General features: G+C 40.6%; 1 protein-coding gene across 2 annotated transcripts; it reads left to right on the plus strand.

Annotated features, from left to right (window-relative positions):
• Positions 1–341: 341 nt before the first annotated feature.
• DPP8 (dipeptidyl peptidase 8) lies at positions 342–25,149 on the plus strand. Of its 2 annotated transcripts, none has more exons than XM_075207621.1 (20): positions 342–481; positions 835–1,110; positions 3,912–4,024; positions 4,152–4,325; positions 4,639–4,807; positions 4,972–5,082; positions 5,260–5,388; positions 5,551–5,612; positions 6,316–6,416; positions 8,059–8,236; positions 11,330–11,489; positions 12,053–12,132; positions 17,123–17,275; positions 18,272–18,407; positions 18,928–19,073; positions 19,461–19,607; positions 19,793–19,945; positions 20,044–20,186; positions 20,491–20,602; positions 22,710–25,149. In XM_075207621.1, exons 1-20 carry the CDS (start codon positions 475–477, stop codon positions 22,830–22,832), a joined length of 2,673 nt encoding a protein of 890 aa, XP_075063722.1. In that variant the 5' UTR covers positions 342–474; the 3' UTR covers positions 22,833–25,149. The 2 variants fall into 2 exon arrangements, with proteins under 2 accessions (XP_075063722.1, XP_075063723.1); XM_075207622.1 differs by having other exon boundaries at positions 835–1,104.
• Positions 25,150–25,340: the final 191 nt, after the last annotated feature.

Genomic DNA, 25,340 nt, shown 5'->3' on the forward strand with positions numbered 1-25,340 from the left:
GGAAAGATGCCACTACTTCATCTTGACAGAAAGATGGGTATGAGGTGTCCGGCCGTTACATCATACGCTCATCTACATAGCATGTTACCTATTCACTAGTAAATGTGTGTTATTGACACACAAACAATATGAATTATCTACAGTGCTGTCATTCATAAGGCGCTGCTGCACATAGTGTGACACGATCGTTTAATGTTGTTAACAGTTGGTGTGACTTTGTTCTGCATAGTATACTGTACGAAAAACGAATAATAATAATTAATTAATAAGTAAGTGCCGGGTCTCTGTGGGGTACTCTGCAGGGTGTAGTGCCACCTCCGTCCAGCAGGGGGCCCCCGCGCCGGCCTATTCTCCAGGAAGCGGATGTGTGAGCGGCAGTTATACCGGGGCTGGGGTGTAAGAGCAGCCAAGTCATAACCGGGAAAAGAGAGAGCAGTAGCCGGGCCCGGCCGCCTACACCCGCCCGCTTCCCCCATGCTAGGTGAGGGCGCAGGGAGGAGGGAGCAGGCCTTCGCCTGGCGCAGGATGGGCTGCTGATAACGTTGGAGGAGGCGCAGCTCGCAGGGATGGGGGGTAGGGCAGAGGACAGAGCCCAAGGAGGGAAATGTGAGGACTGGAGCCAATTGGGTGCTCTGGGTCTCCTGATCAGGCAGTTGTCCTTGTTAGACTTCAAGCCCCATAACATTCATTAGGCTTATTTTGTAATGTACTTTAATGATTAAAGAGACTCATGCAGCTTTATTACTTGGTGCATAGTGTCAGTTGCTATACAGTGATTTTATCACTTACATTTGCATGAATGTGTTTTTTGTTTTTTTAAATTTCTTGGCACAGGATGCAACATGGCGGCAGCTATGGAGACTGAACAGGTTGGAGTAGAAATATTTGAGTCTGCACGCAGCCATGGAAGTGTAGAGTCAAGTGGAGGAGAGCCCAAGCCAGAACCTTTCTACGTGGAACGTCATTCATGGAGCCACATGCGGAAGCTGCTGGCAGACACCAGGAAATACCATGGATATATGATGGCAAAGGCTCCGCACAGCTTCACGTTTGTTAAGCGAAATGACCCAGATAGCCCTCACTCTGATCGCATGTACTATCTGGGTATGTGTAAGTATTATCTTATTTTTATTAATAAACTGATTCTTAGCTATACTGCCTATATATATAGGTTTGGGATACTTTATCCAGGAAGTTCAGGAAGTCGCAAAGAAAAAAAATATTGAGACTGTTCTACACCGACACAGTGATTAAGTCCTTCCTGCTATAGTCACTGTGATGAGCTCTGCTGTACAAAACTGCAACAAGGGGAATACTAGTGGAAAGATGGGGAATGTTTACATGTATTTTTAAGCATGGTTCTTGCCATGGGAAATCCCTAAGCTTCCTGGTTGGTAGATTACATACCTGTATGGGATGCATAACAATTCTATGCTTACCACGTAGTTTGTCATTGCGTATATGTTTGGATTAATATTTATCTTGTTTACATATCTGCTGCTAAATATTTATTATCCTTTATAGAATACCAATTTACTTTGCTGGGTTGTATTGAGGAAAACGTGTAGCATTCCAAATGTCGTAGTGTTTAGCAGTAGATGTAGGATCCAACAAATAGACAAATGTGAGAGCAAGTATCGATTGAGTGCCTATTGATGCCTCCCGCCCCCCCCCCCCCCCCCCCCGTAAATCTTTTATGCAGTTTAGTTTTCTGTTTTATGATTTTTATATAGTACTGGTGCAGCATCTTTTTAGCATTAAGTGGTGAACATTCTAAAAGCTCATTAAATTGCCATTTATATGCCAAATAGTAGTCTACAAAAGACTAATGGAGTTCAGAAAATATACCTTGCATAGTTATATGAAGTTTTCATGTGACATTACATAAGTGCAGTAATTGAAAGTTCTAAGTTACTTATCCCATATTTTGAAAATAATTGAAATGTGAATCAGCTGCAAAGTGTGGAACACCCTGTCGGTCTCTGAGAAATAATTTACTATATAGTGTAGAATAAGTCCTTATTTAGAGTGTATTTGAACTTCAGTAACACTTTTAATATAAATCTTTTTTGGTCTCTGGGTATTAGTCCAGATGACTGTGCTTATGTAAGTCAAAGTTGAATGAAAACATTGTTTACCTCTGTAACTTGAGCTGCATACTACAAATTTGTTACAGTCAAATTTTTTGCTGGTGAGACATCTTTGTTAGTATTCGTTTTTTATGCACATCAGATTGAGTTGGAATTTTAATCCCTTGCAAATTCAAAGGTGCCAAAGCGTAGCGGGGAACATATGACCTACTTTTGCATTAAATCCACTTTTCTACAATCTTATATAACATTCGTTACAGACTGATTTCTGTTTCTGGTGGTAATTTTTTATTTTAATAAACGAATGCAATAATGTAAGAAAACATAAGCATATTGTGCTCTTTGCAACATTTTCTCCACAAACCATATTTTTTCTTTATCTTGGCCATCTTAATCAAACTTTGCATTTCTATCCACTAAGTGGAGCATGTTCTAGAGAATATACCTTCAGGAATAAATTTTCTCTTGCCTGATACCTTTTTATGTATTGGATTATCATTTTTAAATGTCTTGGAGCAGGGTCCAAGTACTCATACACATGGGTGCTTTGGTTGCTTTGATCTCTGTAGGGAATGCAATATAAATATTGAAAATTTTCCAAATACTTGGCAGACAATGAACACAACAAACACTCATGATCTGTCAAGAGTTCTAGCAAATATTCAGTTTACTTTAGCGATCAATCATCTCTATTTTGACAGCTGTTCAAGCTGCAGTTTCCTATGTGTTTGTTTATGTGTGCATATTTACTCTTAAATTTGAGATTTATGTAGATTAAATTACACATTTCAAAAACTTTTAGTAGGGTTATATCCAGGTCGTTCAGAGTGAGTTGATATAGGATCTGAATTGCTCGGATCTGGATCTTTGCCTGTTTTGTGTATCCCAATTTATCTTCCTTTTTTGAAATCTGGTTATGACAGTGACCTTAGTTTGCTGAATATGCAGATTTTGTGTGTGTGGTTTTTTTTGGGTTTTTTTGTGTTCAAGCTGGATTTTAACATAATTCAACTGGGTTTAAAGGCCTGTACTTTCCAAGCAATGGCAGCTATCAGACACGTAGGGAAGTGCATTCAGAGGATCAATCACTTTTTATTTACACAATGTGAACACACCCCTCTTGCACCCCAGTTTCCATGTAAGTTCCTTCATTCTTGTGGTAGAGCACAATACTTTCTTTTTTTTTTTCCCCCTCTTTTCTTACTGGAGCTCCCCTCCCTACCCAAGTTGTCAGGTGATTCCCAAACATAATGTTTTTGTAAGGATTTAGTTTTTTGTTTTGTTGTTTGTGAATGTCCAAGTGTATATATGTGTGTCTGTGGCTGACTTTATGTAGAACGAAATGCATATATATTTATTATAACAGGGGCTCTGTATTACTGATTTAAATAGTAACTTTACACACTTAAAATGTTAATACTTAAATATATCCACCCTACTATTTAACCCCACTGCAGCAGGGACAGTTTTCTCTAACTGAGCAGATATAACTGACAGACGTTCAGCATTACTCTGCATATACGCAGTGTGCAGATTGGTGGATTCGTACACAGGGACAAGACCAGTGTTGTCACTGCAACGCAAATTAGTGCAATCTCAACTGTTTGGCCTGTATCTGATTTCTTTAGGTCAATTTTTCGAGGTGTGGAGTAGTTGCAGCTGTCTGTAATGGAGTAGGGGGATCATATACCTTTTAACAAAGCTGCAGTAGAAGGTTACCACTGAACAGTGTAATGTACCTTCATATGTAAATGAAGGGGGAGGTTGGTCTTTCCTTGTTCAATTGAATGTTTTGCACTTATCTGATACATCTCCTTTCAGCGATGTCTGGAGAAAACCGGGAAAATACTTTGTTCTACTCGGAGATCCCAAAGAACATAAACCGGGGAGCAGTTCTCATGTTGTCCTGGAAACCTTTGTTGGACACTTTCCAGGTGAGAGAAGACAAAAATGATCCTCCTGTCTCGTCTAAGAGATTGCATTTTCTTTCTTTTTTTTTTGCAAAGTGTGAATGCTGCAGAGCATAAAATCTGTTATCTCACATGTCTGCTGTTCCTACAGGCCACACCAGATTATGGCATGTACTCCCGTGAGGAAGAACTCCTACGAGAGAGAAAACGTATTGGGACAGTTGGCATCTCTGCTTTTGACTACCATGCAAAAAGCGGAACTTTCCTGTTCCAAGCTGGGAGCGCCATTTATACCGTTCGAGATGGGGGTACCCGTGGATTCACGGTAGGATTACACAAAAATAAAATACTGTCTTTTATATATAACCTAATGAAGCCATTTGCAACATGAGAGCTGTGCGACATTGCTGACACTTTGCAGAGTGACCCAGCTCTGACAGAGTGCCTGTGTACCATAGTGTGTATATATAGCTTTTATTTCTAGGTGAACCTCTTATCCAGTTAAGTTTGTAATTCTGAGCAAAGTAAAAGCATTCTTACTATTGTGCACAAATAAAATTCTGGCTAGAGTGTGTCTGTTCCTTCCCATCAGTTTTGTGCTAAACCATTCTCATTATTTCTTTTTAATGCACTTGCAGAAGCAGTCATTGCAGCCTCGGTTACTGGAAAGCAGTTGTCCCAACATCCGCATGGATCCTACCATCTGTCCTGCAGACCCCAGCTGGATGGCATTTGTGCACAGCAACGACTTGTGGGTTGCTAATATAGAGAGCGGGGAGGAGCGCAGGTTGACCTTTGTACACAAAGGTTAGGCCCTGTATACTCATGGAATATCATATGCTATGAATGCAAAAAGATTTTCATTTGATTAGACGAGTGTATATAATAAACTATAGCCTTTATAATGGTTACGTTATTAATCATCTGGTGTTGTAAAGTAATTTGATTTGTTAACCTATGGTTTTACACAGAATTAGTTGGCGTGGAGGAAGATTCCCGATCTGCTGGAGTAGCATCATTTGTGCTGCAAGAGGAATTTGATCGTTACACAGGATACTGGTGGTGCCCCAGTAATGAGACAAGTAAGAACTAATTTACTGGTGATTGGGCTTTGAGACCTCTCTGTGTATTAAATTTGATTTGAATGTGTAGTGAATTGAAGTTGGCTTTCTTGCAACCCTTGTGCAAAATCTTTGTGTGACGTGTAATATGTTACCATAGTAACAAGTTTGTCATTTTAATGTGTCTTCATGTCATAGCTGCATCCGGTGGTCAAATTCTGCGCATACTCTATGAAGAGAATGATGAATCCGAGGTGGAGATTATTCATGTGACGTCCCCAATGCTGGAGACTCGCAGGACAGATTCATTTAGATACCCCAAAGCCGGTGAGCCCCAGTGATGAACCTGTAGTTATGGATCCATTCTCTTTGTTGTGCGAGTGTAGCAGCCCCTTATTGGTGCATGGGATGGCAATATTTAAAAGTAACGAGTCTGGAATAGGTATCATTATAGTAATGTTTACTCCAATAATATCTCACATTTTACAGGAACTGCAAATCCAAAAGTGACGTTTAAGCTATCGGAGATAACTGTGGATGCAGAGGGCAGGGTGAGTGTTTCTTTGTTATGCTTTGCTCTGCAGAGAATGAATCTCCGTTCACTTGGTTTATCAAGTAGAAATGACCCAAAAAATTAAAGGGGATATCCACATCATGTGTTATTTTTTTCAGAGAGGGGGAGGTGCATAAAATCAGTTTTCACGATTAATGGAAGAAGGGCAGGAACACCAGTTGGTGGGGGAGTTGAGAAGCTGTAAAACTGCCTGTAGTGAGTGTGGGTTTGTAAATTCCCACAATTCGTTATTTGTGACTCTTTCAAACACATTTTCTCAATATATACTCAAGCCATTATAAATGGAGACTGACCATTAACATGGCAGCCTAGTTTTAGAATACAAAATATCCACCTGCAGGTAAGCTTGTTATAACCTGCTTTGACCTCATCATTGCAGGTTAGGTTGTTCTGGTCAGTAGTGCTACACGCTGTAGAAGCAGCTCCAGTACGACCATGATTAGCAATAGGGCACTTGCAGGTAATGCATCCTGGGAAAAAATAGCCAAACAAGCTTCTCCAGAGGGATCTGATTGGATCAGAAAGATGAAGTGATGACTAATTAAGCTTACTGTATGTCTCAACACGTGATTGTAGCTCTGTTTAGTGTAAGGTGATGGGGGACATTGTCTGCCTTTCTTATTTGGTCACAGCAGCACTGTGGTTATCTCTGCCATGACAGATAATTTGTTTCTCTATAGGTGCTGGATGTTGTAGACAAGGAGCTCCGGCAGCCGTTTGAAGTGCTGTTTGCTGGAAGTGAATATATAGCTAGAGCTGGCTGGACTCCAGATGGAAAGTAGTGAGTATTTTTGAGGCCAATGCCAGTATTTATTTTTAAACATATCTACGTATTGGATGTTTTAATACTACAGTAATTACCTGGTCAGGTTTTGTTTTGTTGTTTTCTTTCTGTCTGCTGTATTGGGGAACAGATGGGTGAGCTCCATTCTCTAGGAGAGGGGATGCTGGAAAAAAAAAAGTTGACCATGATCAGTGTTTGGTTTGTTTCCATTGCACTGTTGTATAGTTTGGCGCGCAGAGCTTTGTCTTTTTTCATTTATATTTATTTTTTTATGTGCTTTACACTTCTGTCGACATTGATAGCCTAAGCTGTCCCCTAGAGCTAGACGGGGTGGTACTCTGCACCCCCTCCTTTCACTCTCTTTTACCGTGTACAGTCGTGGCTATAAAATATGGCCATCCTTAATTATTTCCTTGCTGCTTTTCTAATAAAGCACCATTTCTTTCAGATTGTACAAATATGTATTTAATAAATGCTAGTTCTTTCCACACAGTAATCCTTGAATGTATCAGTCAGAATTATTGGTACCTTTTGAGACGTAGTTAGAAATAATTCATTTTCAAGCAGGGGGTTCTCCGTCACTTTGGAACTGAACTCCCCTGAAGTGAGTAGCAGATTCTTGAAATATAAAAATCGCTATTTAAATGAGCTTGAATGGAGAAAAGAACTCCTACTATGTGTCACTGTGTGTACTACAGTGAGTATGGAGAGAAAAGAAAGAAAAAGGCCGTTGTCTGAGGAGGTCAGACAGAACATTACAGTGAAACATAGAAAATCTCAAGGCTACATTTCAATATCCAGAGACCTTGATGTTCCTGCTTCCACTGTACGTTATTAGGAGACTTAAGACCCATGGCACAGTAGCCAGCTTCTGTTGGCGTGGCTGCAAGAGAAGACTTGATAAATGATCCCAGCATAGTATTGCTTGAATTGTGCATAAAGCACCTAGTTCATCTGCCAACCAGATTCGAGCTGACCTTCAGACACAAGATTCACAAGACTGTTTCAAGTAGCATCATCCATTGCCAATTCAGTCAAAGGGGGTTATATGGTGGGTGGGCCCCTTATAAGAAATCTCGACGGGAGTTTGTCAAATTTCTTCGAGAATGTACTGTGGATACATGAGCGAAAATTAGAGGTTTTTGGTAACACATCGGGCCTGATTCACTAAGGAAAGTTAAGCAAAAAATTGAATACGTTTTTTTTCTTACTGAAGTTTTTGGGACAAAACGATGTTGCAGTGCAGGGGCTGTACATTAGTTTATTTTTCACATAAGGAAAATACTGGATATTTTTCATTATGCATACAAATAATTGATGGCTTTTATATACAGTGAAATTTAAAGTATATCTAGGACATGCCCAACCTCAAATATAAATCTGCCATCACATATTAAATTTACCTCCCCCCTCCAATACAACATGGTTTTGCCTTACTTACTTTTGCGTAACTTTCCTTGATGAATCTGGCCCATCATCCCTATGTTTTACAGAAAGAAAAATTAAAAGAACTATTTATGGTTTTTATTTGTAAATTATTTTAGCTCGTTTGACTGTTTGTTGGGATTAAATGGTTACTTTAACCGTTCAGTTGTTTTGTGACTTCAGTCTTATCCATTACATCTTTCTCTCTGTACAGTGCCTGGGCTATCCTGTTAGATCGTCCACAGACACGTCTGCAGATTGTCCTCATCCCACCCTCGCTGTTCGTCGCTCCCTATAAAGACCTTTCAGAGCACCACCGACTGTCAGACTCTTTGTCTGACTCTGTAACACCTCTTGTGATCTACGAGGAGACAACGGATATATGGATAAATGTATGTCTATTGCACCAATCTCTGATTATAAGCAATGCATTACAGGGTTTCGAAATAGGTGATTTTACTATCCTGTTTGTGCTGTCACAATATCATAGCTGCTCACCCCCACATTAGTTCTTTTGCCATAGTGTGAACACAGACTAGATGAGGGGTTAAGTCCCACTCTTAGTAGGCAGGGCACTTTTAGAAAAGTTTCCCCGGTAATAAACCCCCTTCTCAACAGGGGAACACAAATTGTTTAAATGCAATTTGTTGTTTTTTTGTTTTTTTTAAAATAAGCTACTGGTCTCTCCCTCCACTCTCTATTCCTTCCAAGAGATGCTCATCCTCTCCCTGAACTGTCTCACCCCCTGGGACGTGAGATGACACAGATCACTGTGTTCCTCAGGTTTTCTGCCAGGTGTTTTTTAACTGCTGGGCAGGTTGTCTCTTTCTCCTGTACATCATTCCACTTGCAGCACACGATACACTATGTAGGATTGGCAGCTACGCTGATTGAAAAAGGTTCCTAGGATCAGTGCATCAGCTTCAGTACTTTGTAACACTCTGACAAGAAGTGCTTCTGTTGTCAGGAGGTCCTGTGATGTTGCGGCTTCTCCATAAAGGAAGCCGAGCTTCATGAGCTCCGGGAAGTAACTTCCTCTTTCTTCTTTTGCTGGGCCTTGGCCTGGATTTTAATGTTTTATCACTTTCCTCCACAGTAGGTTTACTCCTGCTGCTCGGTGTCTTCTCACAGAGGTAGGAGGGTGCTCCTGCCACCTCTGGGCCCTCCGTTTTCAGGGAAACATTAGCCATGACTTAGGTTTGTTATCCCAAGGTCCCTCTTGGGCGTTCTGGTCCTACTTGCAGTACCTGTCTTTACGTTTAGCAGTGTTGCTAGTCACCCTGGGACCTTCTTCAGACATAGGCAGTCCTCTGTCCACAGAGCAAGTCTTTGTGTTACTAGTATCACGTGATTCTTCATGTGTCTGGCACTGTGTGGCCTATCCTAGGTACCTCATTTGGGCCTATATCTGCATGGGAAAGTGAACTTGCATTAGGTCTTTTCCAATTCAAAGACCTGTTAAAAAAAAAATAGGCCCCCTAAGTGTTAAGCCTCCCTATCCTTCTGTGACCAGTAGGTAATAGTTCCTGTAATCTGTTTTGGTCCTGGGAGTCTGATGATACCTTGATAAAGACAATACCGTGCATACTAAAAATTCAAGATTAGGCTGTTCCTGGTTCTATTACTACTTTGCTCCACTTTTGGCATATAACTTTGTGTGGTCAAGGCAAAAACAAACTATTTTGCTCTTCTGCAAACTATCTGACAAGGCAGTCCATCCTGTGCATTGGAAGTCTGAGGCCAGCTGCTCTACTTCAGGAGATACAGGTGAGGTCTACTTCATGCATTAAAATTTCAGGAGGTTTCCTCCTGGATTCAACAGCCTGCCCTGTTCTGTGTTATCCTGTCCCTTCTTCCCAGAGACCCTGTTACTATGACCAGCTTTATCTGATTACATTCAGAGTCTTCTTCAGGCTAGGGTGATTTGTACATGTCCTGATTCATATGCATCATTTGGGTTCTACTCCAATCTGGATCATTTCCAATAATCTTGAACTTCAAGTCCCTAAACCTTTTTCTAGAATGAAGTCTTTAAAGTCAGTCATTCAATCCATATCTCTAGGGACTATATGACATCTACAGACATTAAGTATGCCTACCTCCATATTTTCCTGTACTTTCTGGCATGCAAGAATACTTACCAATTCATTGGCAGTGTGTTATTATCCACCCCTGCCTCAAGGACCTACTTATCAAGTACCACTGTCCCTATTTATTTATTTATTTATTTTTTATTTATTTTTTTTTTAAATCTAGCGCTACCAATTATGTTGCGCTATAGAGAGAATATTTGTCAATGGAGCTTAGTCTAAATTTCCTAACACACACAGTTACATTTATATCTGCAGCCAATTAACATACCTGTATGTTTTGGAGTAGTCGAGGAAACCTATGCAAACTGCACACAATCAAAACCCTAGTCGGCAGTCATCTCGTGATTGTAACTCTGTGAGGCAGAAATGCTAACCACTGTGCCGCCGTGCTCTTTCCAATCTTACCAGATCACCGCTAGCTGCACAGAAATGTCAGTGACTGCTTTAGTATTTGTGGCTGATTATGCTCCTGCTTTACAGTAGCACAGCACACTCTCCACCACTAACCCTATGGCATCCTGACTAAATCTCAAGGCACTCCAGTGTGGTGTAATGTCTCGGAATACTTTCACTTGCTATGGTTGCTCTTAACAACTTATTCCTGTTACGTTTTTCCAACACTTGCTGTCCTGCCAAGGGTGCTGCAGAAGATCGGGACAGGGGTCCTTTGTGATACTTATTGCTCTTGGTAAACAGTGGCCTTGTCCAGTCTTAAGGTCTGTTATTCACCCCCCACCAGTGTCTCTGTAATGTATCCTTAGTAGGATGGTTCTATAGGTCTTAATTCTCTGGTATATCTGTTTTGCTGAATCAACTATTCAGATCATGTTTTAAACTACTTTTGTCCAGTGCCTCAAAAACCTACATCAAGTGGTTTTATGCTTCATCAGAAAAAGTTATTTATAAACTTCTACACCTCTGTCACAAAGGTTCTTAAGAAAATGGGGATGGACTTTGAACATCACTTCCCCCCTTGATTGCTATGGGTGGACTTAACCCCCATCAGTTCTGTGCCTCAGAGAAACAGATTTATCAGTAACTAATAATCACATTATCCAGGTGGCTGTGTTTAGCTGTGGCCTACTTGTTTTAGGGGGCAGACACTAGAATTACTGTGCAGGACTGCATCAACTGTGGTAGGTTCACTTCGTTACAGATTTGCAGGACAGCCTGAGTTTTTGTTAGTTTGCTATGCAGATCCTTTGGCATTCTAACTCCAGTGGCTCTCGTGTCAGTGCAATCCTCAAGCTTTGCATAGGAAAGCTGCTGAAAGACTAACATTGAGGATTATCTGTGTGTGTGTATGTGTGTGTGTGTGTGCTTAGTTTTGATAAATGATGATATATATATATATATATATATTATATTGATTTACTCTTCTCCTTTTCACAGATTCATGATATTTTGCACTTTTTTCCTCAAACCCGGGATGATGAAATCCAGTTCCTTTTTGCCTCAGAGTGCAAGACAGGTTTTCGGCACCTTTACCGGACCACCAGTGTGCTGAGAGCAGCCAGTAGCGGTAGAGCAGGAGCTGACCATCTGGGACTCAGTGAGTTGTCTGTCCCTACTCTGCATCATTAAGTGTCAATGTATAAAGCAAATATGTGTTGCTGAACACTAAATACTGCTTGAGACCCGTTGAATGTCTGCTTCACTAATTAGTACGGCGTTCCACATTGTACTTACATGCAGTGTGCGGTTGCCTTACAAACAGAGCACCAGGGAACCAGAATACTTTGTGCATATTGGCTTCTAAAACATAACTATTTTAAGCTTGTGTTTATTCAGAAAAACAATCTATACAAGACTATTACAATATGCATGTACAATATACACACTTTATGGAGGTGTGTGCTTTACCTATTAACAGCACAAATATAATGAGAGAAACAAAGCTATAGAACAAAAACAGAATAGCACTATTCTCAAAATTGGGGGCCATATAATCACTTTCCAGCCTAACATTGTCCTATAGTGCATCTGTATTTTGGGGAATAGTACTTGGCAGCTGTGTAGCGATGGATTATTGTAATGAAACCAGGCCAATGATTATTTGGGGCTCCACATACAGTCCAAAGTTTGATTTTAAACATGTGACCTTCTAACACTTAGGTGACTTCCGATGCCCCATAAAGGAGGAGGTGGCTGTGACCAGTGGAGAGTGGGAGGTTCTTGGCAGACATGGGTCCACTGTAAGATATTCATTTTTCTCATTTTTTTTCTTTTTTTTAGAAACTTTGTGTTTATATTAAGTCCTTTAGCACAATTTTGCTATGTGTTGTATTCCCAAATGCTACATTTCTACAGTTTATACAATGGAAGTACCTTGGTGTAAATCAGTTGTCCTAATGGATGTCCTGTAAGTTTAATGTCTACAGATATCCTATTACAGAAATTACCCCAATACTACAGTGGTGAAGGATATTTATTATTTATTTATAAGGCGTCACAAGGCGTCCGCAGCGCCGTACAGAGACAAACAAAATTACAATACAATGGGAGACAGCACAGTACAGTAAACACAGCAACTCAGTAACCATATATATATATATATATACCATTTGAGCCTTTCTGTAAGGGAAATTGCTTGACGCATATCAGAATGAGTTGTATAAATCTGACTGCAGTATAACTGTAATATTGTATGTAAAATTAGGACCTCTGTATGAATGAGCAATCTTTGTTTTAATTAAAAAAAAACATTAGTGCTGCAGGCAATTAATTGAATTGTCAAAGACACTTTTTGTGATATATACATTTTATTTCTAACCTTGTGATTGCTTGGTGACTCAGAAACATCTGAGTTCTGTTTACAGATAAGTATGGAAACTGAAAAACATGAAAGGGGGTGTTATGAGAAGAATATAGTAATAGAGGTTGTTGTGAGCTGCTTTTAACCCCTTCAAGACTGGAAAACTTTTACACTTGTATGATCAGGTCTGTTTTTGCTTTTTGTTATAGTTTTATAACCAGGAGAAACCTTTTAGTAGTTGTCAAATTCCAGCAGGTATCCCTTCATTTTTTTTTTGTTTTGTTTGTTTACTGTTCATGTTGGCATGTGTACTGTGTACAATTAGAAGGTAGAAATCAAGCATATCTGCAATTGTTCCTTGATCATTTTCTCAAACCTGTTTTGGATTTACTTCCACAACAATGGATGATGAAGTTAAAAGATATTCGCGCTTATCTGAACAATTGTTGTAAGCTGTACTCTGTTCAGCATGTCTGGTCCAGACCGGCGGTCCACAGGTAAACTGTTCAACAAAAATAGAAGTTTTTTTGAGACTTGTGTACTCCTTTTTTTTTTTTTTTTTTTTACCTGGCTCCTGTTCTCTGTTCAATAAATTTGAGGTTGCAGGTTTCCCTGAGCAAGTGCCTAGAGTAGATGTCTCCCTCTCCTTGTACCTGGCTCAGCTGCACTGGTACTGACTGTAAGGTGGAGAGCTTCTTAAAGTCCATTTATGTGGCGGTGAGGACTTCGCTTCGGCCCATGCTATCTTCCACCTTGGTGGCCAGACTAATGGAGACTTTGGCACCCCAGCTTGCGGATGGTCTGCACGTTTTTTTACTTCTTCTCGCACTGCATCTGAATTCCTATCTCTAAGGCAGCTCAGAATGCAGCCTCCATTTCTTCCTTTGTCTCGGCATCAGCTGTTGCGGCCAGGAGGACTCTGAGTCGCTGGTTGCATTCCTGGGATGCTTATATGGAATTAAACAAGACCTTCTCTTCCTTATACAGACTCTTATCATGTCGTTCAGCTCCTGACCAAAAAGAAATCTCAGGCCATGGGAGGTAAGATTTCTTTCCTCCCTGTTTATGCTCCCAAACTGCAAAGGACTATGTTTGAAGTTTTCCGTCAGGTCTTTCGTAGTGGCTCATCCACCTGGGGCCAGTCCTCCGGAGGTAAGCCCCTTGCGTCGCTCTCTTCGGGGGCAGATCTTTGTACGTCATTAAGCTTTCAGTGCCTAAAAACCCTGACAAGCTTGCAGCCTAACTATTCCTAAAAACCACACCACCACGGGAGTGGTGGGACGCCTGCTGTTGTTCCGGGACAAATGTGCGGCTTCCTCTCAAGATTGGTGGATCATGTTGACATGCAGCGGGCTACATGATGAACCCCCTCGCTGCTTCTTCTCCACCAAGCTTACGCGTGACAGTGAAAATGCTTGCTACGCGTCAGTCATCGCTTTGCTTCATTCCACGGGTGTTATCTGCCAGGTTCCAGTGGGGTCGAGGTTTCTATTCAAAACTTTTTTTGTCTCCCAAGCTGGATGGCTAATTTCGCTCCATTATCAACCTGAAGGCTCTAAATCTATATCTACAGGATGAACAGGTTACGCATGAAGTCAAGTGATCAACTGGTTAGATCCCAGTAAGCTTCTGTCATCCATATACGTCTGCTTATCGCTACATTCTGGGAAGGGTATCAGTCACTACTTGGATTTGCAGTGGGAGACCTTTTTATTTCAGGGCGACCAAGATTATGGCCGCATAGTTACATTCCTTGGGAGTATGCTTCATCTCATATCTAGACGATTTGTTCATAATGGCGGACTTGGATCAAAAACTTTGGCTCCGTCTCTTGCTGACCAGAAAGGTGCGGGAACTGCACTACTGGATGAGATGAAGCAACTTCCAGAAGTCCCAGTTGTTTCCTTTTCAGTGGATGGTATTCCTAGGCCTTATATTGTACACCAGAGTGCAGGAGGTTTTTCTTCAACAGCAAGGTGCGACAGGCCATGGTAAGGAGTTTCTTGGGCGCGAGTCGGCCCTTCGATAATCTGTATGAAGCAGAGGATGGTGGAACGTATGGTCCGTTCCATTTTCAGATGTTTCTGTGGAACCTCTTGGGACCCTGACCAGTTTGTTATCTTCAGCTGGAATTTCAGACAACCTGGTGGTCTCCTAAGACATGTCTCTCTCTGTTAGTGGTTGACGGCAGATCACATGACAGAGGTCAGGTCATTTTTGCCCAGTCGTGCTGGACAATAGTCACCACAGATGTCCGTCTTCGTAGATGGAGAGCGGTCGTCCTCAACCGCTCCCCCCCAGGTCTCTGGTCGCTTGGGAAAGCTTCTCTTCTGATGTTGGAGCTCCAAGCCATGCTATTGGCAATACAGGGGACTCCGTTGCTCCTTCAAGGCGCCCCTGACCATCTTCAGTTGGACAATGCCACGGTAGTAGCATACGTCAATAGGCTGGGTTGCAAGTGCCAGAGCGATGAAAGGAACTGCCCAGATATTGTCCTGGGCGTAACAGTTCTAACTGAGGGGATCAGCAGTGTTTATCCTGGGTGTGGAAAATTTGGAGGCTGCCTTATCAGACAGGCATTGTTGTTTGTTTTTTTTTGTTTTGTTTTTTTCTACAACCATCGGAGTTGGTAGAGCTCCAGTTCATGACTTAAAAGGTGGTCTTTCTCCTTGCCATTGCTTCAGCAAGGAGTGTCTCAGAACTTTGCTCTTTATTGCGGTTTGCTTTATCTAGTGTTCCATGATGACAGGGTTGTGTTCCTCATAGATTCTTCTTACCAGTCCAATATTGTTTAAGGAATTTCACATCAATCAAGAGATCGTGGTTCCAGTCTTCCAGGACGCAGCTGCCTCTTTGTGTCAGGGATCCTTAGCTTTATTTGATGCTGTCCGTACTCTACAGATTTACATGGAGAGAACATCGAACGAATTCTCTTTTTGTTTTGTACGAGGCTAATAAGAAGGGCCGGCCAGCTATAAAACAGGCCATGGCCATGTGGATAACATCCATGATCGGACAGGCTTATGTTGGTTCAGATCGGCTTGTGCATGGTAGTGTCGCACAGCATGCCACCTGCTCTGTGGGGGCCTCTTGGACTGCGCGCAACTCAATTTCGATATCACAGCTCTGCATGGTGACCGCCTGCTCCTCTGTCCACACTTTATCCTGTCTTAATATTTTTGCGTCTCCAGGTGCAAGTTTCAGCCTCATGGTTTTTGTGGAAGGTTGGCAGTGTTCCCTCCCATAGGGCGCTGCTCTAGAACGTCCCCATGGTAGCAGTGTCTCCCACATTGGATGAAAGAGAAAATAGGTTTTTTGTACTTCCAATAAATCAATTTCTCTGGTTACGTTTGGGGGACACTGCATTCCATCCCTTTCCCCTCTTTGGCTGTTTGCATGATTTTGGGGCTTTTCGATTACACTCAGGAGCTACAGGGGTTGCAGAGTTCTGTCAGCAGTTACATTAAGCAGTTAACTATTTAAGTGCCAGCTCGTGTGTCCTCATACAGCCCCATGGTAGCAGTGTCCACCAGATGGAATCAGAGAAACAAATTTATCAGAAGTATAAAAATCCTATCTCCAACCCCTCACCCCACTCCACACCAGCTTTTTAATGAGTGGGTTTTTTTTTTACTTTAGTCATAGGACTTGGCAGATCCAGACAAACTTTTCAAGGTCTCGGGGCCCTTTTCCAGTGAGATTTAGTGTTGTGGAAATGCTCTCCAACCATGGACTTTCCAGTTTTGCAGTGATCTCTAAGAACCCAATTTCTCTTCCGGCAGAACAGTTATGATACCTACTTACCTGGCGGATGTCATTTTTCTGACCTGACATTTGCAATAGAAAACACAACACTGGCTGACACTTTTATTGGATGATTTTAGCTATCACAGGGAAACAAAAATGTATTTAGCATGCACATTGTATGCAACTTTAGTTCACTTTTATTGCATTTAGTAAAGTTTCCAGCATTGCATTATATTAGGAAACTGATACTTTTTGTTAGAAAAATAAAAACAGGGGGAATATGATTGTTTTTGGGTTTCTTCCCCACTTTACACTAATAAAATCACTTGCCTTGTTTTTATTAAAGTAGACTGAAAGCAGGAATGTATTTCAGTTACTAAGCTGGTGAAAATATTCAGCATTATAAAAAGATCTGCTCATTGCAAGGTTGTTTCTTGTGCAATAGCATTTCACTTCGTTTAGGGTCACCCTCCACGATCGTCTCGAACACTTGACTGCTCATTGCTCTTTGTTGGGTTATTGTAAACAACTCTAAGAACTGTATCATTTTTGTTGCTTTTTGTGAACATTGTGTAATCAGACTTGAAACTGTCTCTGTATTTGAATTATTACTATTAGATGGCACACTGCCAAACCTGTGTGCATAGCTTGTAAGGCTTCCGTGACAACTTTTTGTTCTTCAGATTCGGGTTGATGAGGTGAATAAATTGGTCTATTTTGAGGCTACAAAAGACACCCCTTTAGAACACCATCTGTATGTTGCAAACTATGAGACGCCTGGAGAGGTGACAAGACTTACAGACCTGGGATTTTCCTATTCCTGCTGTATCAGCAAGGTAAGCGTTTTCATCTTCGCCCAAGCATTTGTGTGACCTTATAAGCAATTCCCTAAAAAATAGTACATAAAATTAAAATTGGACAATAAGAGTAATTTACAGAAATGCCGACCAGCAATGCAGGGATGATGTATACCTGTTTTGCATACTGTGGCAGGATGAGTTTACTTTGCCATCCTATCTGAGAGTGATACACATTGTTGCTGAGGTTTCTGTTACTGACCACTCCTACTGCTGCTACTACTCAGCCACCTGATGCTTAGACTGTAAGTAACAATTGTGCAGTACCCCCAATTATAGGAGACCAGTCGCTGCCATCACCAGGTTTCTTCACTAGCACCTGGAACGAATTTCTATTGGGTGGTGTATTGGCTGCTGAAGCACCTCTTTTCTGGTGATTGTGGCTGGGTCCTCTTTACTGTTTACTTTGTATCGGGACTGCAGGGCAGTAGTGCAGAGCTTGACTCTGGATGGTGTGTTAAACAGGGGACGTATTTGTGTTTGTATCTGTAGCTTGTAGGATGATGGGTGTCTTGCAGGGATAGAGCAGGATGTTTAAGAAGATGCCTGGAGGCCTATTGATATTATTACCTTCTGTAATCCCTCATCATTTGTTTGTTTTGGTTTTTTTTTGGATTTGCTTTCTGTGTGTAAAGCTGGCCTGATGTGAAGCTATTTGCTTGCTAATGTGAATGCTGTTAAATAATGTTACCTATATGCATGGCAAATGATCTGGTAGAAAACTATGATTTTTCGGGTTTCAAAATTTGTCAGCCAGTCTGGTCCCAGAATGTTTAATGTTTCAACCTATGTGTGCTAAAAATGGTTAGCAATCAAATTGGGTGAGGCACAGATTAATTGCATCTGTCTGTAATGGACGTTTAGGTTTTATAATGAAGTGATTTGTGGTTTTGGACACTATAAATATTGTTTGCGAGAAATGTTATGTTTTATTAAACATTGTAAGATAATGTCATTGTGCTTTCTCCCATGCAGCACTGCGATATGTTTATTAGTAGATATAGCAGCCAGACGCTCCCACATTCAGTGCATCTTTTTAAAATAAAAGGCTGTGGCTCTGACCCAACCCAAAGGGACAAAGAATTTTGGGCTACTCTTCTCGAGTCACCAGGTGAGATGGCAAGATTGCTTTATATATCTTGTTGTACATGTTGAATAGAGATCCTGACCTAAGGTACACATATCATAATCTGTGTACTGGGTGATAAGGGGCATACGAGTATATGTAATGTTTACTCTGCTTGTGACATGACATATATATTAAGGGGAGGAAAATTTTTAGCATTTTGATGTGTTGATTTACTAAGATTTGGGTGGAATATCTGAAGTATAACTCTATCCCCAAAAATTAGTTACATGTGATCTGGCATTCAAGCAATCCAGTGGGTCCTCGGGGTCTCCCACTTAACCCGCTGCTACTCCATTCAAAAGCGTGTCTTCTGAGTAAATATATAGTTAACATGTTTGTGTGATTTGGAGGGTGAAAATTAGATAAGGGAATCTGAAGAAATGTTTATGTGCCTTAGGAGAGAAGGGGAAATCTGTTTTGTTGGGAGTATGAGCTACTTCATTGGATGCATATGGGTGTTGTAGATGTTGTCTGATACTAGTTCCCATTTTCCTTCCTGTAGGGACTGTCCCTGGGTACATCGCCCCAGAGATTTTCTCCTTCCCCAGTCGGACAGGATTCACCTTATACGGCATGATGTATCGACCTCATCAGTTGCAGCCAGGAAAGAAATACCCAACTGTCCTTTTTATTTATGGGGGTCCACAGGTGAGATTCCCCAAATCAAACAAATGGCAGAGGATGGGTTTGTGTTGGAGTAAGCCTAGGAAATCAGCTAGGATGGAATGGAACACTGGAGGGAGGTATAGACTATATATCTTGTACAGAATACGGGGGAATAGTGTGCTTGTTTTCCTGTCTCACAGTGTACCTTAAGAAAAGTCAGGTACATATTTTTATGGTTCAATAGTACATACCAAATATATAATAATGAGACATAGATATATACATAACAATCTTCATATTTCATAACTATACTGGTTTCTTTATAATATCAGATGATCACAAAGTAAAATCTTCCCCATCCCTCCTTTCCCTAAAATTACTGTCAAAGGGAGTATTATTATTTTTTTATTATTCATTTTTACCCCTTAGGTTCAGCTGGTTAACAATCGATTCAAAGGAGTTAAATATTTCCGGCTGAATACCCTTGCATCATTGGGGTACGTAGTTGTTGTAATCGACAATCGGGGTTCCTGTCACCGCGGGCTAAAGTTTGAAGGAGCTTTCAAGTACAAGATGGTGAGGACAAAGGAGGCACTGAAGTCTGATGGGAATAACTTTCTCTTCTCCAACTTAATGAGCAGAGTCTCCTAACTTCCATATGTCTGCATTTCCCATAGTATCCCTTAATCACTCTGAAGCTGTTGGTCACTATGTTATAGTAAAGCATTCCTCATACTGCAATCGCCTTATTTTCTCCTTAGGGTCAAGTGGAGATAGATGATCAGGTTGAGGGGTTGCAATATCTGGCTGCTAAACATAGCTTTATAGACCTTGACCGTGTTGGTGTCCATGGATGGTCATATGGAGGCTACCTCTCGCTGATGGCCTTGATTCAACGGCCTGACATTTTCAGAGTAAGTAGTTGTAAGCCATACATGATGCCACCAATCTGAAAATATCCCTGTATATGTGTATGCCACATGTATTAATGCTTCTTGCTTGCTTAATCCAGGTGGCTATTGCTGGTGCTCCTGTGACACTCTGGATTTTCTACGACACAGGATATACAGAACGGTACATGGGCCATCCTGACCAAAATGAACATGGCTATTACCTGGGTTCTGTGGCAATGCAGGCCGAGAAATTTCCTTCTGAGTAAGCCTCCCAACATCAAATTCTTTTCTTCCATTGCCATGTATCTGTCCCCTGAAAACATGTCTGCCCCTACAATGGTTTTCATGTGAAATGTTATTCCCTTTGTATAAGTAACATGTTGACTGTGCTTGAGAACAGTTCAGGTTTGCTTATGATAAATCTGTAGCTTATTTATACTCCTATGTACATACTTTTATCTTTTTAAGTGGACTTTAAAGCACGGTTTGTGCATTTATTGCATTCATCTTTTTTAGTGTAGTTTGTGACTCCATCTATTTTATCTTTTTCCTCTCTGCCCTTTCAGACCAAGCCGCCTGCTTCTCTTGCATGGTTTTCTAGATGAAAATGTTCACTTTGCTCACACAAGCATCCTGCTTAGCTTCTTGGTGCGCAGTGGAAAACCATATGACCTACAGGTGAGAACTAATGCATGTCTATGCTAAGAGGAAATGGGGTATCAATGAATATAGCATGAAACTTACACAAAACAATTTGAGCATATTTAATAAAATTGTAACTAATGTGCTGTAACAAAGCAATTGTAGAATTTACTGCATCAAAAGAATGGTGGAATCTGGTTACTATGGGAAATGGCACATTAGTGCGAAATGTTTCATGTTGTTAAATAAGACTTATTGAATAGGATACATCTTAATTAAAATGCTGCACTGTGGTGGTCCTACCCATTGCTGTTTGTAGGTTACAGAGTTCCGTAGTTGCATGACTTGCTATGAATTTCACTTTGTGTCTTTGTTAAAATAACCAAAATAAACTTAGTTATTTTTGGTTATTTTCATTACCTGCTCATTAATTATTTGCATTCGTTTTCTAGAGTGACTAGAACTTTGGTTTTGCCATAATTTGGAGCACCACAAAAAGACATGAATGGCTCCTTTCTTTACGTATACTGCCACTGACGTTATCCCCATTAACTGGTTTCTCGGAGCAATTGTAGGAAGAGGCACTTGGTGTGTGTGTGTGTGGCGGTTTCCAGCCAGAGGATGACTCCCACTCCCATTACAAATTAGCTCTGTCAGACCAAGCTTCAGCTTATAGTATCAGTCCAGTTCACTGAGTTGCACTACCATGCCAGCGAGTGTAATTAGCTTATTGGAGAGCAGAGAGAGAGAGAGAGATGAAAAAGAAAATATTGGCACTCAGACCATGTGAAACTTTAAATGGCTAAATACACAATGCAAGTTGCATTTACATATAACACAATATTTCTTGTAGCACCAGTACAAATCGGAGAATGGATCAGGTTGATAACACAGCAAGTTCTCCCTACATGTTCCAGGACCTTCTCCTTCAACCCTTCATTTGCAACATTTCTGTATTCTGGTCTTTATAGCCTGTTGAAGGGGGAGATCCAGAAACACTTATCAGGAACACTGGGATATAGTTAACTTGATGTTTTAAAGAGTTTTCAGAAAAGGATAGAATAAAGCCAGAAAGAATAAAGACTATATTTGAGGGATACATTAAATTTAATTGGGTGGAAAGTCCTTTTAAGTGTCTAGTTTTCTGAGTGGGGTCTGTAAAGAATAATGGAAGGAATTTAAGGCTGGTCGAGGAGCAGAAACCACAACATGATTGTTACTGCTGAGTGCTTGTGGGTTGTCAAGCAAAATTAAGCTTTTAGCAAGTTTGTATTCATACTAAATAATTATAGTATATAGTCTGTATAATATACAATAGAGCCCCTGGCGATTTTCAACTAATCTAGGCGTCTAAAGCAACTGACGACATTCTCACTGTTCACTTTAACCTAATCCCTGACGAGCAGTTTGGTGGCTACCATATGTATCGGAGAAAACTAACTTGCTCACTGTGGTAATAGTAAGAATGTTCTATGGTTTGCTGCAGACTGATATAAATGAGTAGAGCTGGGATTAAGACTCTCTGTTCATTCCACTATGTGCTGTAGTCAGGGCTTAATTAAAACTTAAAGCCATATGCAGAACAAGAATATTTCAAAGAAGGTTTGAAGATGTCCCCTGTACAGGGCTGGTGCTGCTATGTTTGGTGCCCCCCTGCAATCTATAAATGGGTATCCTCTTTTATAAATTAACATTTGTTCACACATTATTGTAATTCACCTTTTAATTCAATTGTTATAAGAAATTGCGACAGTGGAATATGACTATAAACTTATCGATGTGCTTTAAGCTACTAAAGCCTTTTTTTTTAAGATAATATGATAATATGTAAACTGATATTGATGGATATATAATAATGGATATTGATATGGATATTGATGGATATATAATAATTACTGAGAATCGTAAATTATAGTGGATGTCGGTAACAATTTGTATGTCCTTCAAATAGTGAGACCACAACAAGAGTGTTTATAAATAGTATGGAATGCTGCCAATTCTGCTAACCATTTATGTAAAGAAGCAAGTTTCTTATCTGACTAATACTGAAGAAATGGCATGCCTTAGTCATTATATATTCACTTGTTAATGTATCGTAACATTAGATGTATTGTATACTAGTAAAGTGCTTTCTTCCTTGCAGATCTATCCTCAGGAGCGTCACAGTATTCGAGTTCCTGAGTCAGGAGAACATTATGAACTGCACCTCCTGTATTACCTGCAGGAAAACCTGGGCTCTCACATAGCAGTCACCAAAGCCTTGTGAGCACAGTGTTAATGGTGGTCACGGTGGGGTTAGGCAGTGCGAGTACCCCTGACAAAGCGCGGCCCCATATACACAGATTGGTTCTAGGCCGACCCTCAGAGGAGAGGGAATTGAAGGCATACTCCCTTTACTACAGTGATGTCCCAGGATAAATTACATGTATCGCAGCTCCTAACTGAACTCACATTGTTGGGAAGTATGTAACCCGCTACACTACGTGTCCTCTTGCAGATATTAATAGTGTCACTAAGTGTTATTTTTCTCATCTCCATCTGACCCCCTACGTTCATGTTGATCGGTAAGTTGTGGTAGGGTTATTGCCAGATTCAAAGCAAGCTTGGCATAATTCAGTCAATGCACTTCTACCATGGTTTGAGGCTGCTCATTATCTGTACAGTAACGCATTGGATTGCTAATGCATTTCTTACAGCTGCATGTAATTTGCCCTTATCACATGACAGCACCAGAGTTACATGTTAATCTATGATTGATTGGTTTATGCTGATCACTGAATACTCATCCCCTAATGGATTGCAGTGCTTTGCAGCGTGTGCTTTGCAGATGCTCTGCTATTGTTTAATGCCGGTCCTATGAGGCAGAATATGTCAGCAGGACTGCCCTTGATCCTTTGAGAATTATCTACCATGGTACTTCTGCCACTTTGGGGGAATGAGGGTGGGAGGAACAAGTTTCACACTCTCCTATATGAACACTTGGAAAACAAACCTAGCCCTCATGGTATAAAGGTGCTGAATGTTTGCTAGTAGAGCACAATGTCCACCCTTCTTATTGTGCACGTTTTGGAGTGCCTTTTTATATGCCTCTCTTTCCACTCCTCTCTCGGTCCTGACGACTATTGTCATGCAGGATTGCTTTGCATGGATTTTTGACCTGGAGTTGCATATCGCATATCTGTCTCTTGCACCAGTTACAATACACCTCCATCCTCATTGCAGTAATATATTGGGGATGCATTTTTCACTTCCCAATCAAAATGATGACCAGACGTGCATCTGTAGCCATCATTTAACTCCCCAGTGGCAGATATGCCCCACCTCACCTGGCTGATGTCTGCTGGGCATCCATTTTCTTGAAGAATATAGCATTGCTCTTGTTTTGCAGGATCATCATGCAGTGCCAGGGTTCCACGCTAGAGGTGGTTTACACACTTCACCTGTAATATAAAGCACTTTATAAGATGTAAAAAGGTGCTAAATGAAGTACTTGAACATAAATCAGAATTCCTAAGCCCATTACTTTGAACAGCATCCTACATTGGATCTATTGTGGCAGTTTTTTTTAAAAACAAAATTAGTGCATCTGGTGTAACCTGCTACTTCACTACCCTTCTGTACAAATTGTAATATGCAATGCTAACTGCTGTTATACCTCACACTCTGTCCTCTCACAATATTTTGTAGCATGGTGTACAGTGCATTTCTAATTTAACATGAGTCAGGCACCACTGATTTCAAATACGTGGACAATATAGTACATTTTTAATCCTCTCATCTGTATCGAGTCAAATTAAGTAGTGGAACCTTTTGAATCTAAATTCCATGCACACTTCCTTTTTAATTGTTAGAAATGACCCCCATATGCCAGCCTGAGGGTGGGTGGTTAATATACATTATTTGGTGGAATCTTGCATTTCCTATGACTTCATGGTGTGCCGCACAGTATGACCTCATTCTCCATGAGATCACTTGTCTGCTGCTGTATTCTTACATTTGGTCCTACCTGTGTGCATCTCTTTTTGAGCAGGAAAACAGAAGATTGGGGAGGGGAGGTTTCCCACTCCTATTTTTTTGTGAGGGGTTCAATGATTGCCAGCACCCCCATTAAGTTAGGTAATATTGTGGAAGAATTAATTCCAGCTTAGTTTTTAGTAATTTAAATACTGACGAATACTCATTTAAATTATTATTGAACCTTGTCCTAGATTTGTTGGTAAGTACCTGTAGATAAAGGTATTGCTGGGCTGACCTCTGCCTTACCTTTGTGCCTGCCTTAAAGTTTGGAGGTTTGACATGCAGGGGGATGGTGGATAGCTTAGATTTACTGTTAGCCCAAGCGGGACACATTTCTGTCTCCCTTCTTCAGTGATCCTTTACAAATTTCTAGACTGTCAAGTGTTTTAAACTAAACTGTAATTATATGAATTTTTATTTTAATTGTTAAGTATTCAGCTATTAATCTCATCATGTCACTGTCATTAATCCAGTATGCTCCCTTCTCACACACACTCTTAAAGGTGCCATATTCTGCTATGTTTGAAAACTAGAGATGCTATAGTCTTTAAAAAAGCGGGAAAATACTTGGTCTGTGTCCTTGATTATTTCATATCCTGTTGTTGGTTTACAATTATTTTAATAACACAAAATGGCTGAGTATGTATGGAAACTGCAGCAACATTTTTTTTTTTTTTTTATCTAAAGAAACAAAATAAAAGTTCCCTCCCTATGTATACACTCAAGGTTTGAAATGTACATGGAAACATTGATATGG

Source organism: Mixophyes fleayi, chromosome 4 (genome assembly GCF_038048845.1).
Source record: "Mixophyes fleayi isolate aMixFle1 chromosome 4, aMixFle1.hap1, whole genome shotgun sequence".
In the NCBI taxonomy this organism is placed as follows: Eukaryota; Metazoa; Chordata; class Amphibia; order Anura; family Limnodynastidae; genus Mixophyes; species Mixophyes fleayi.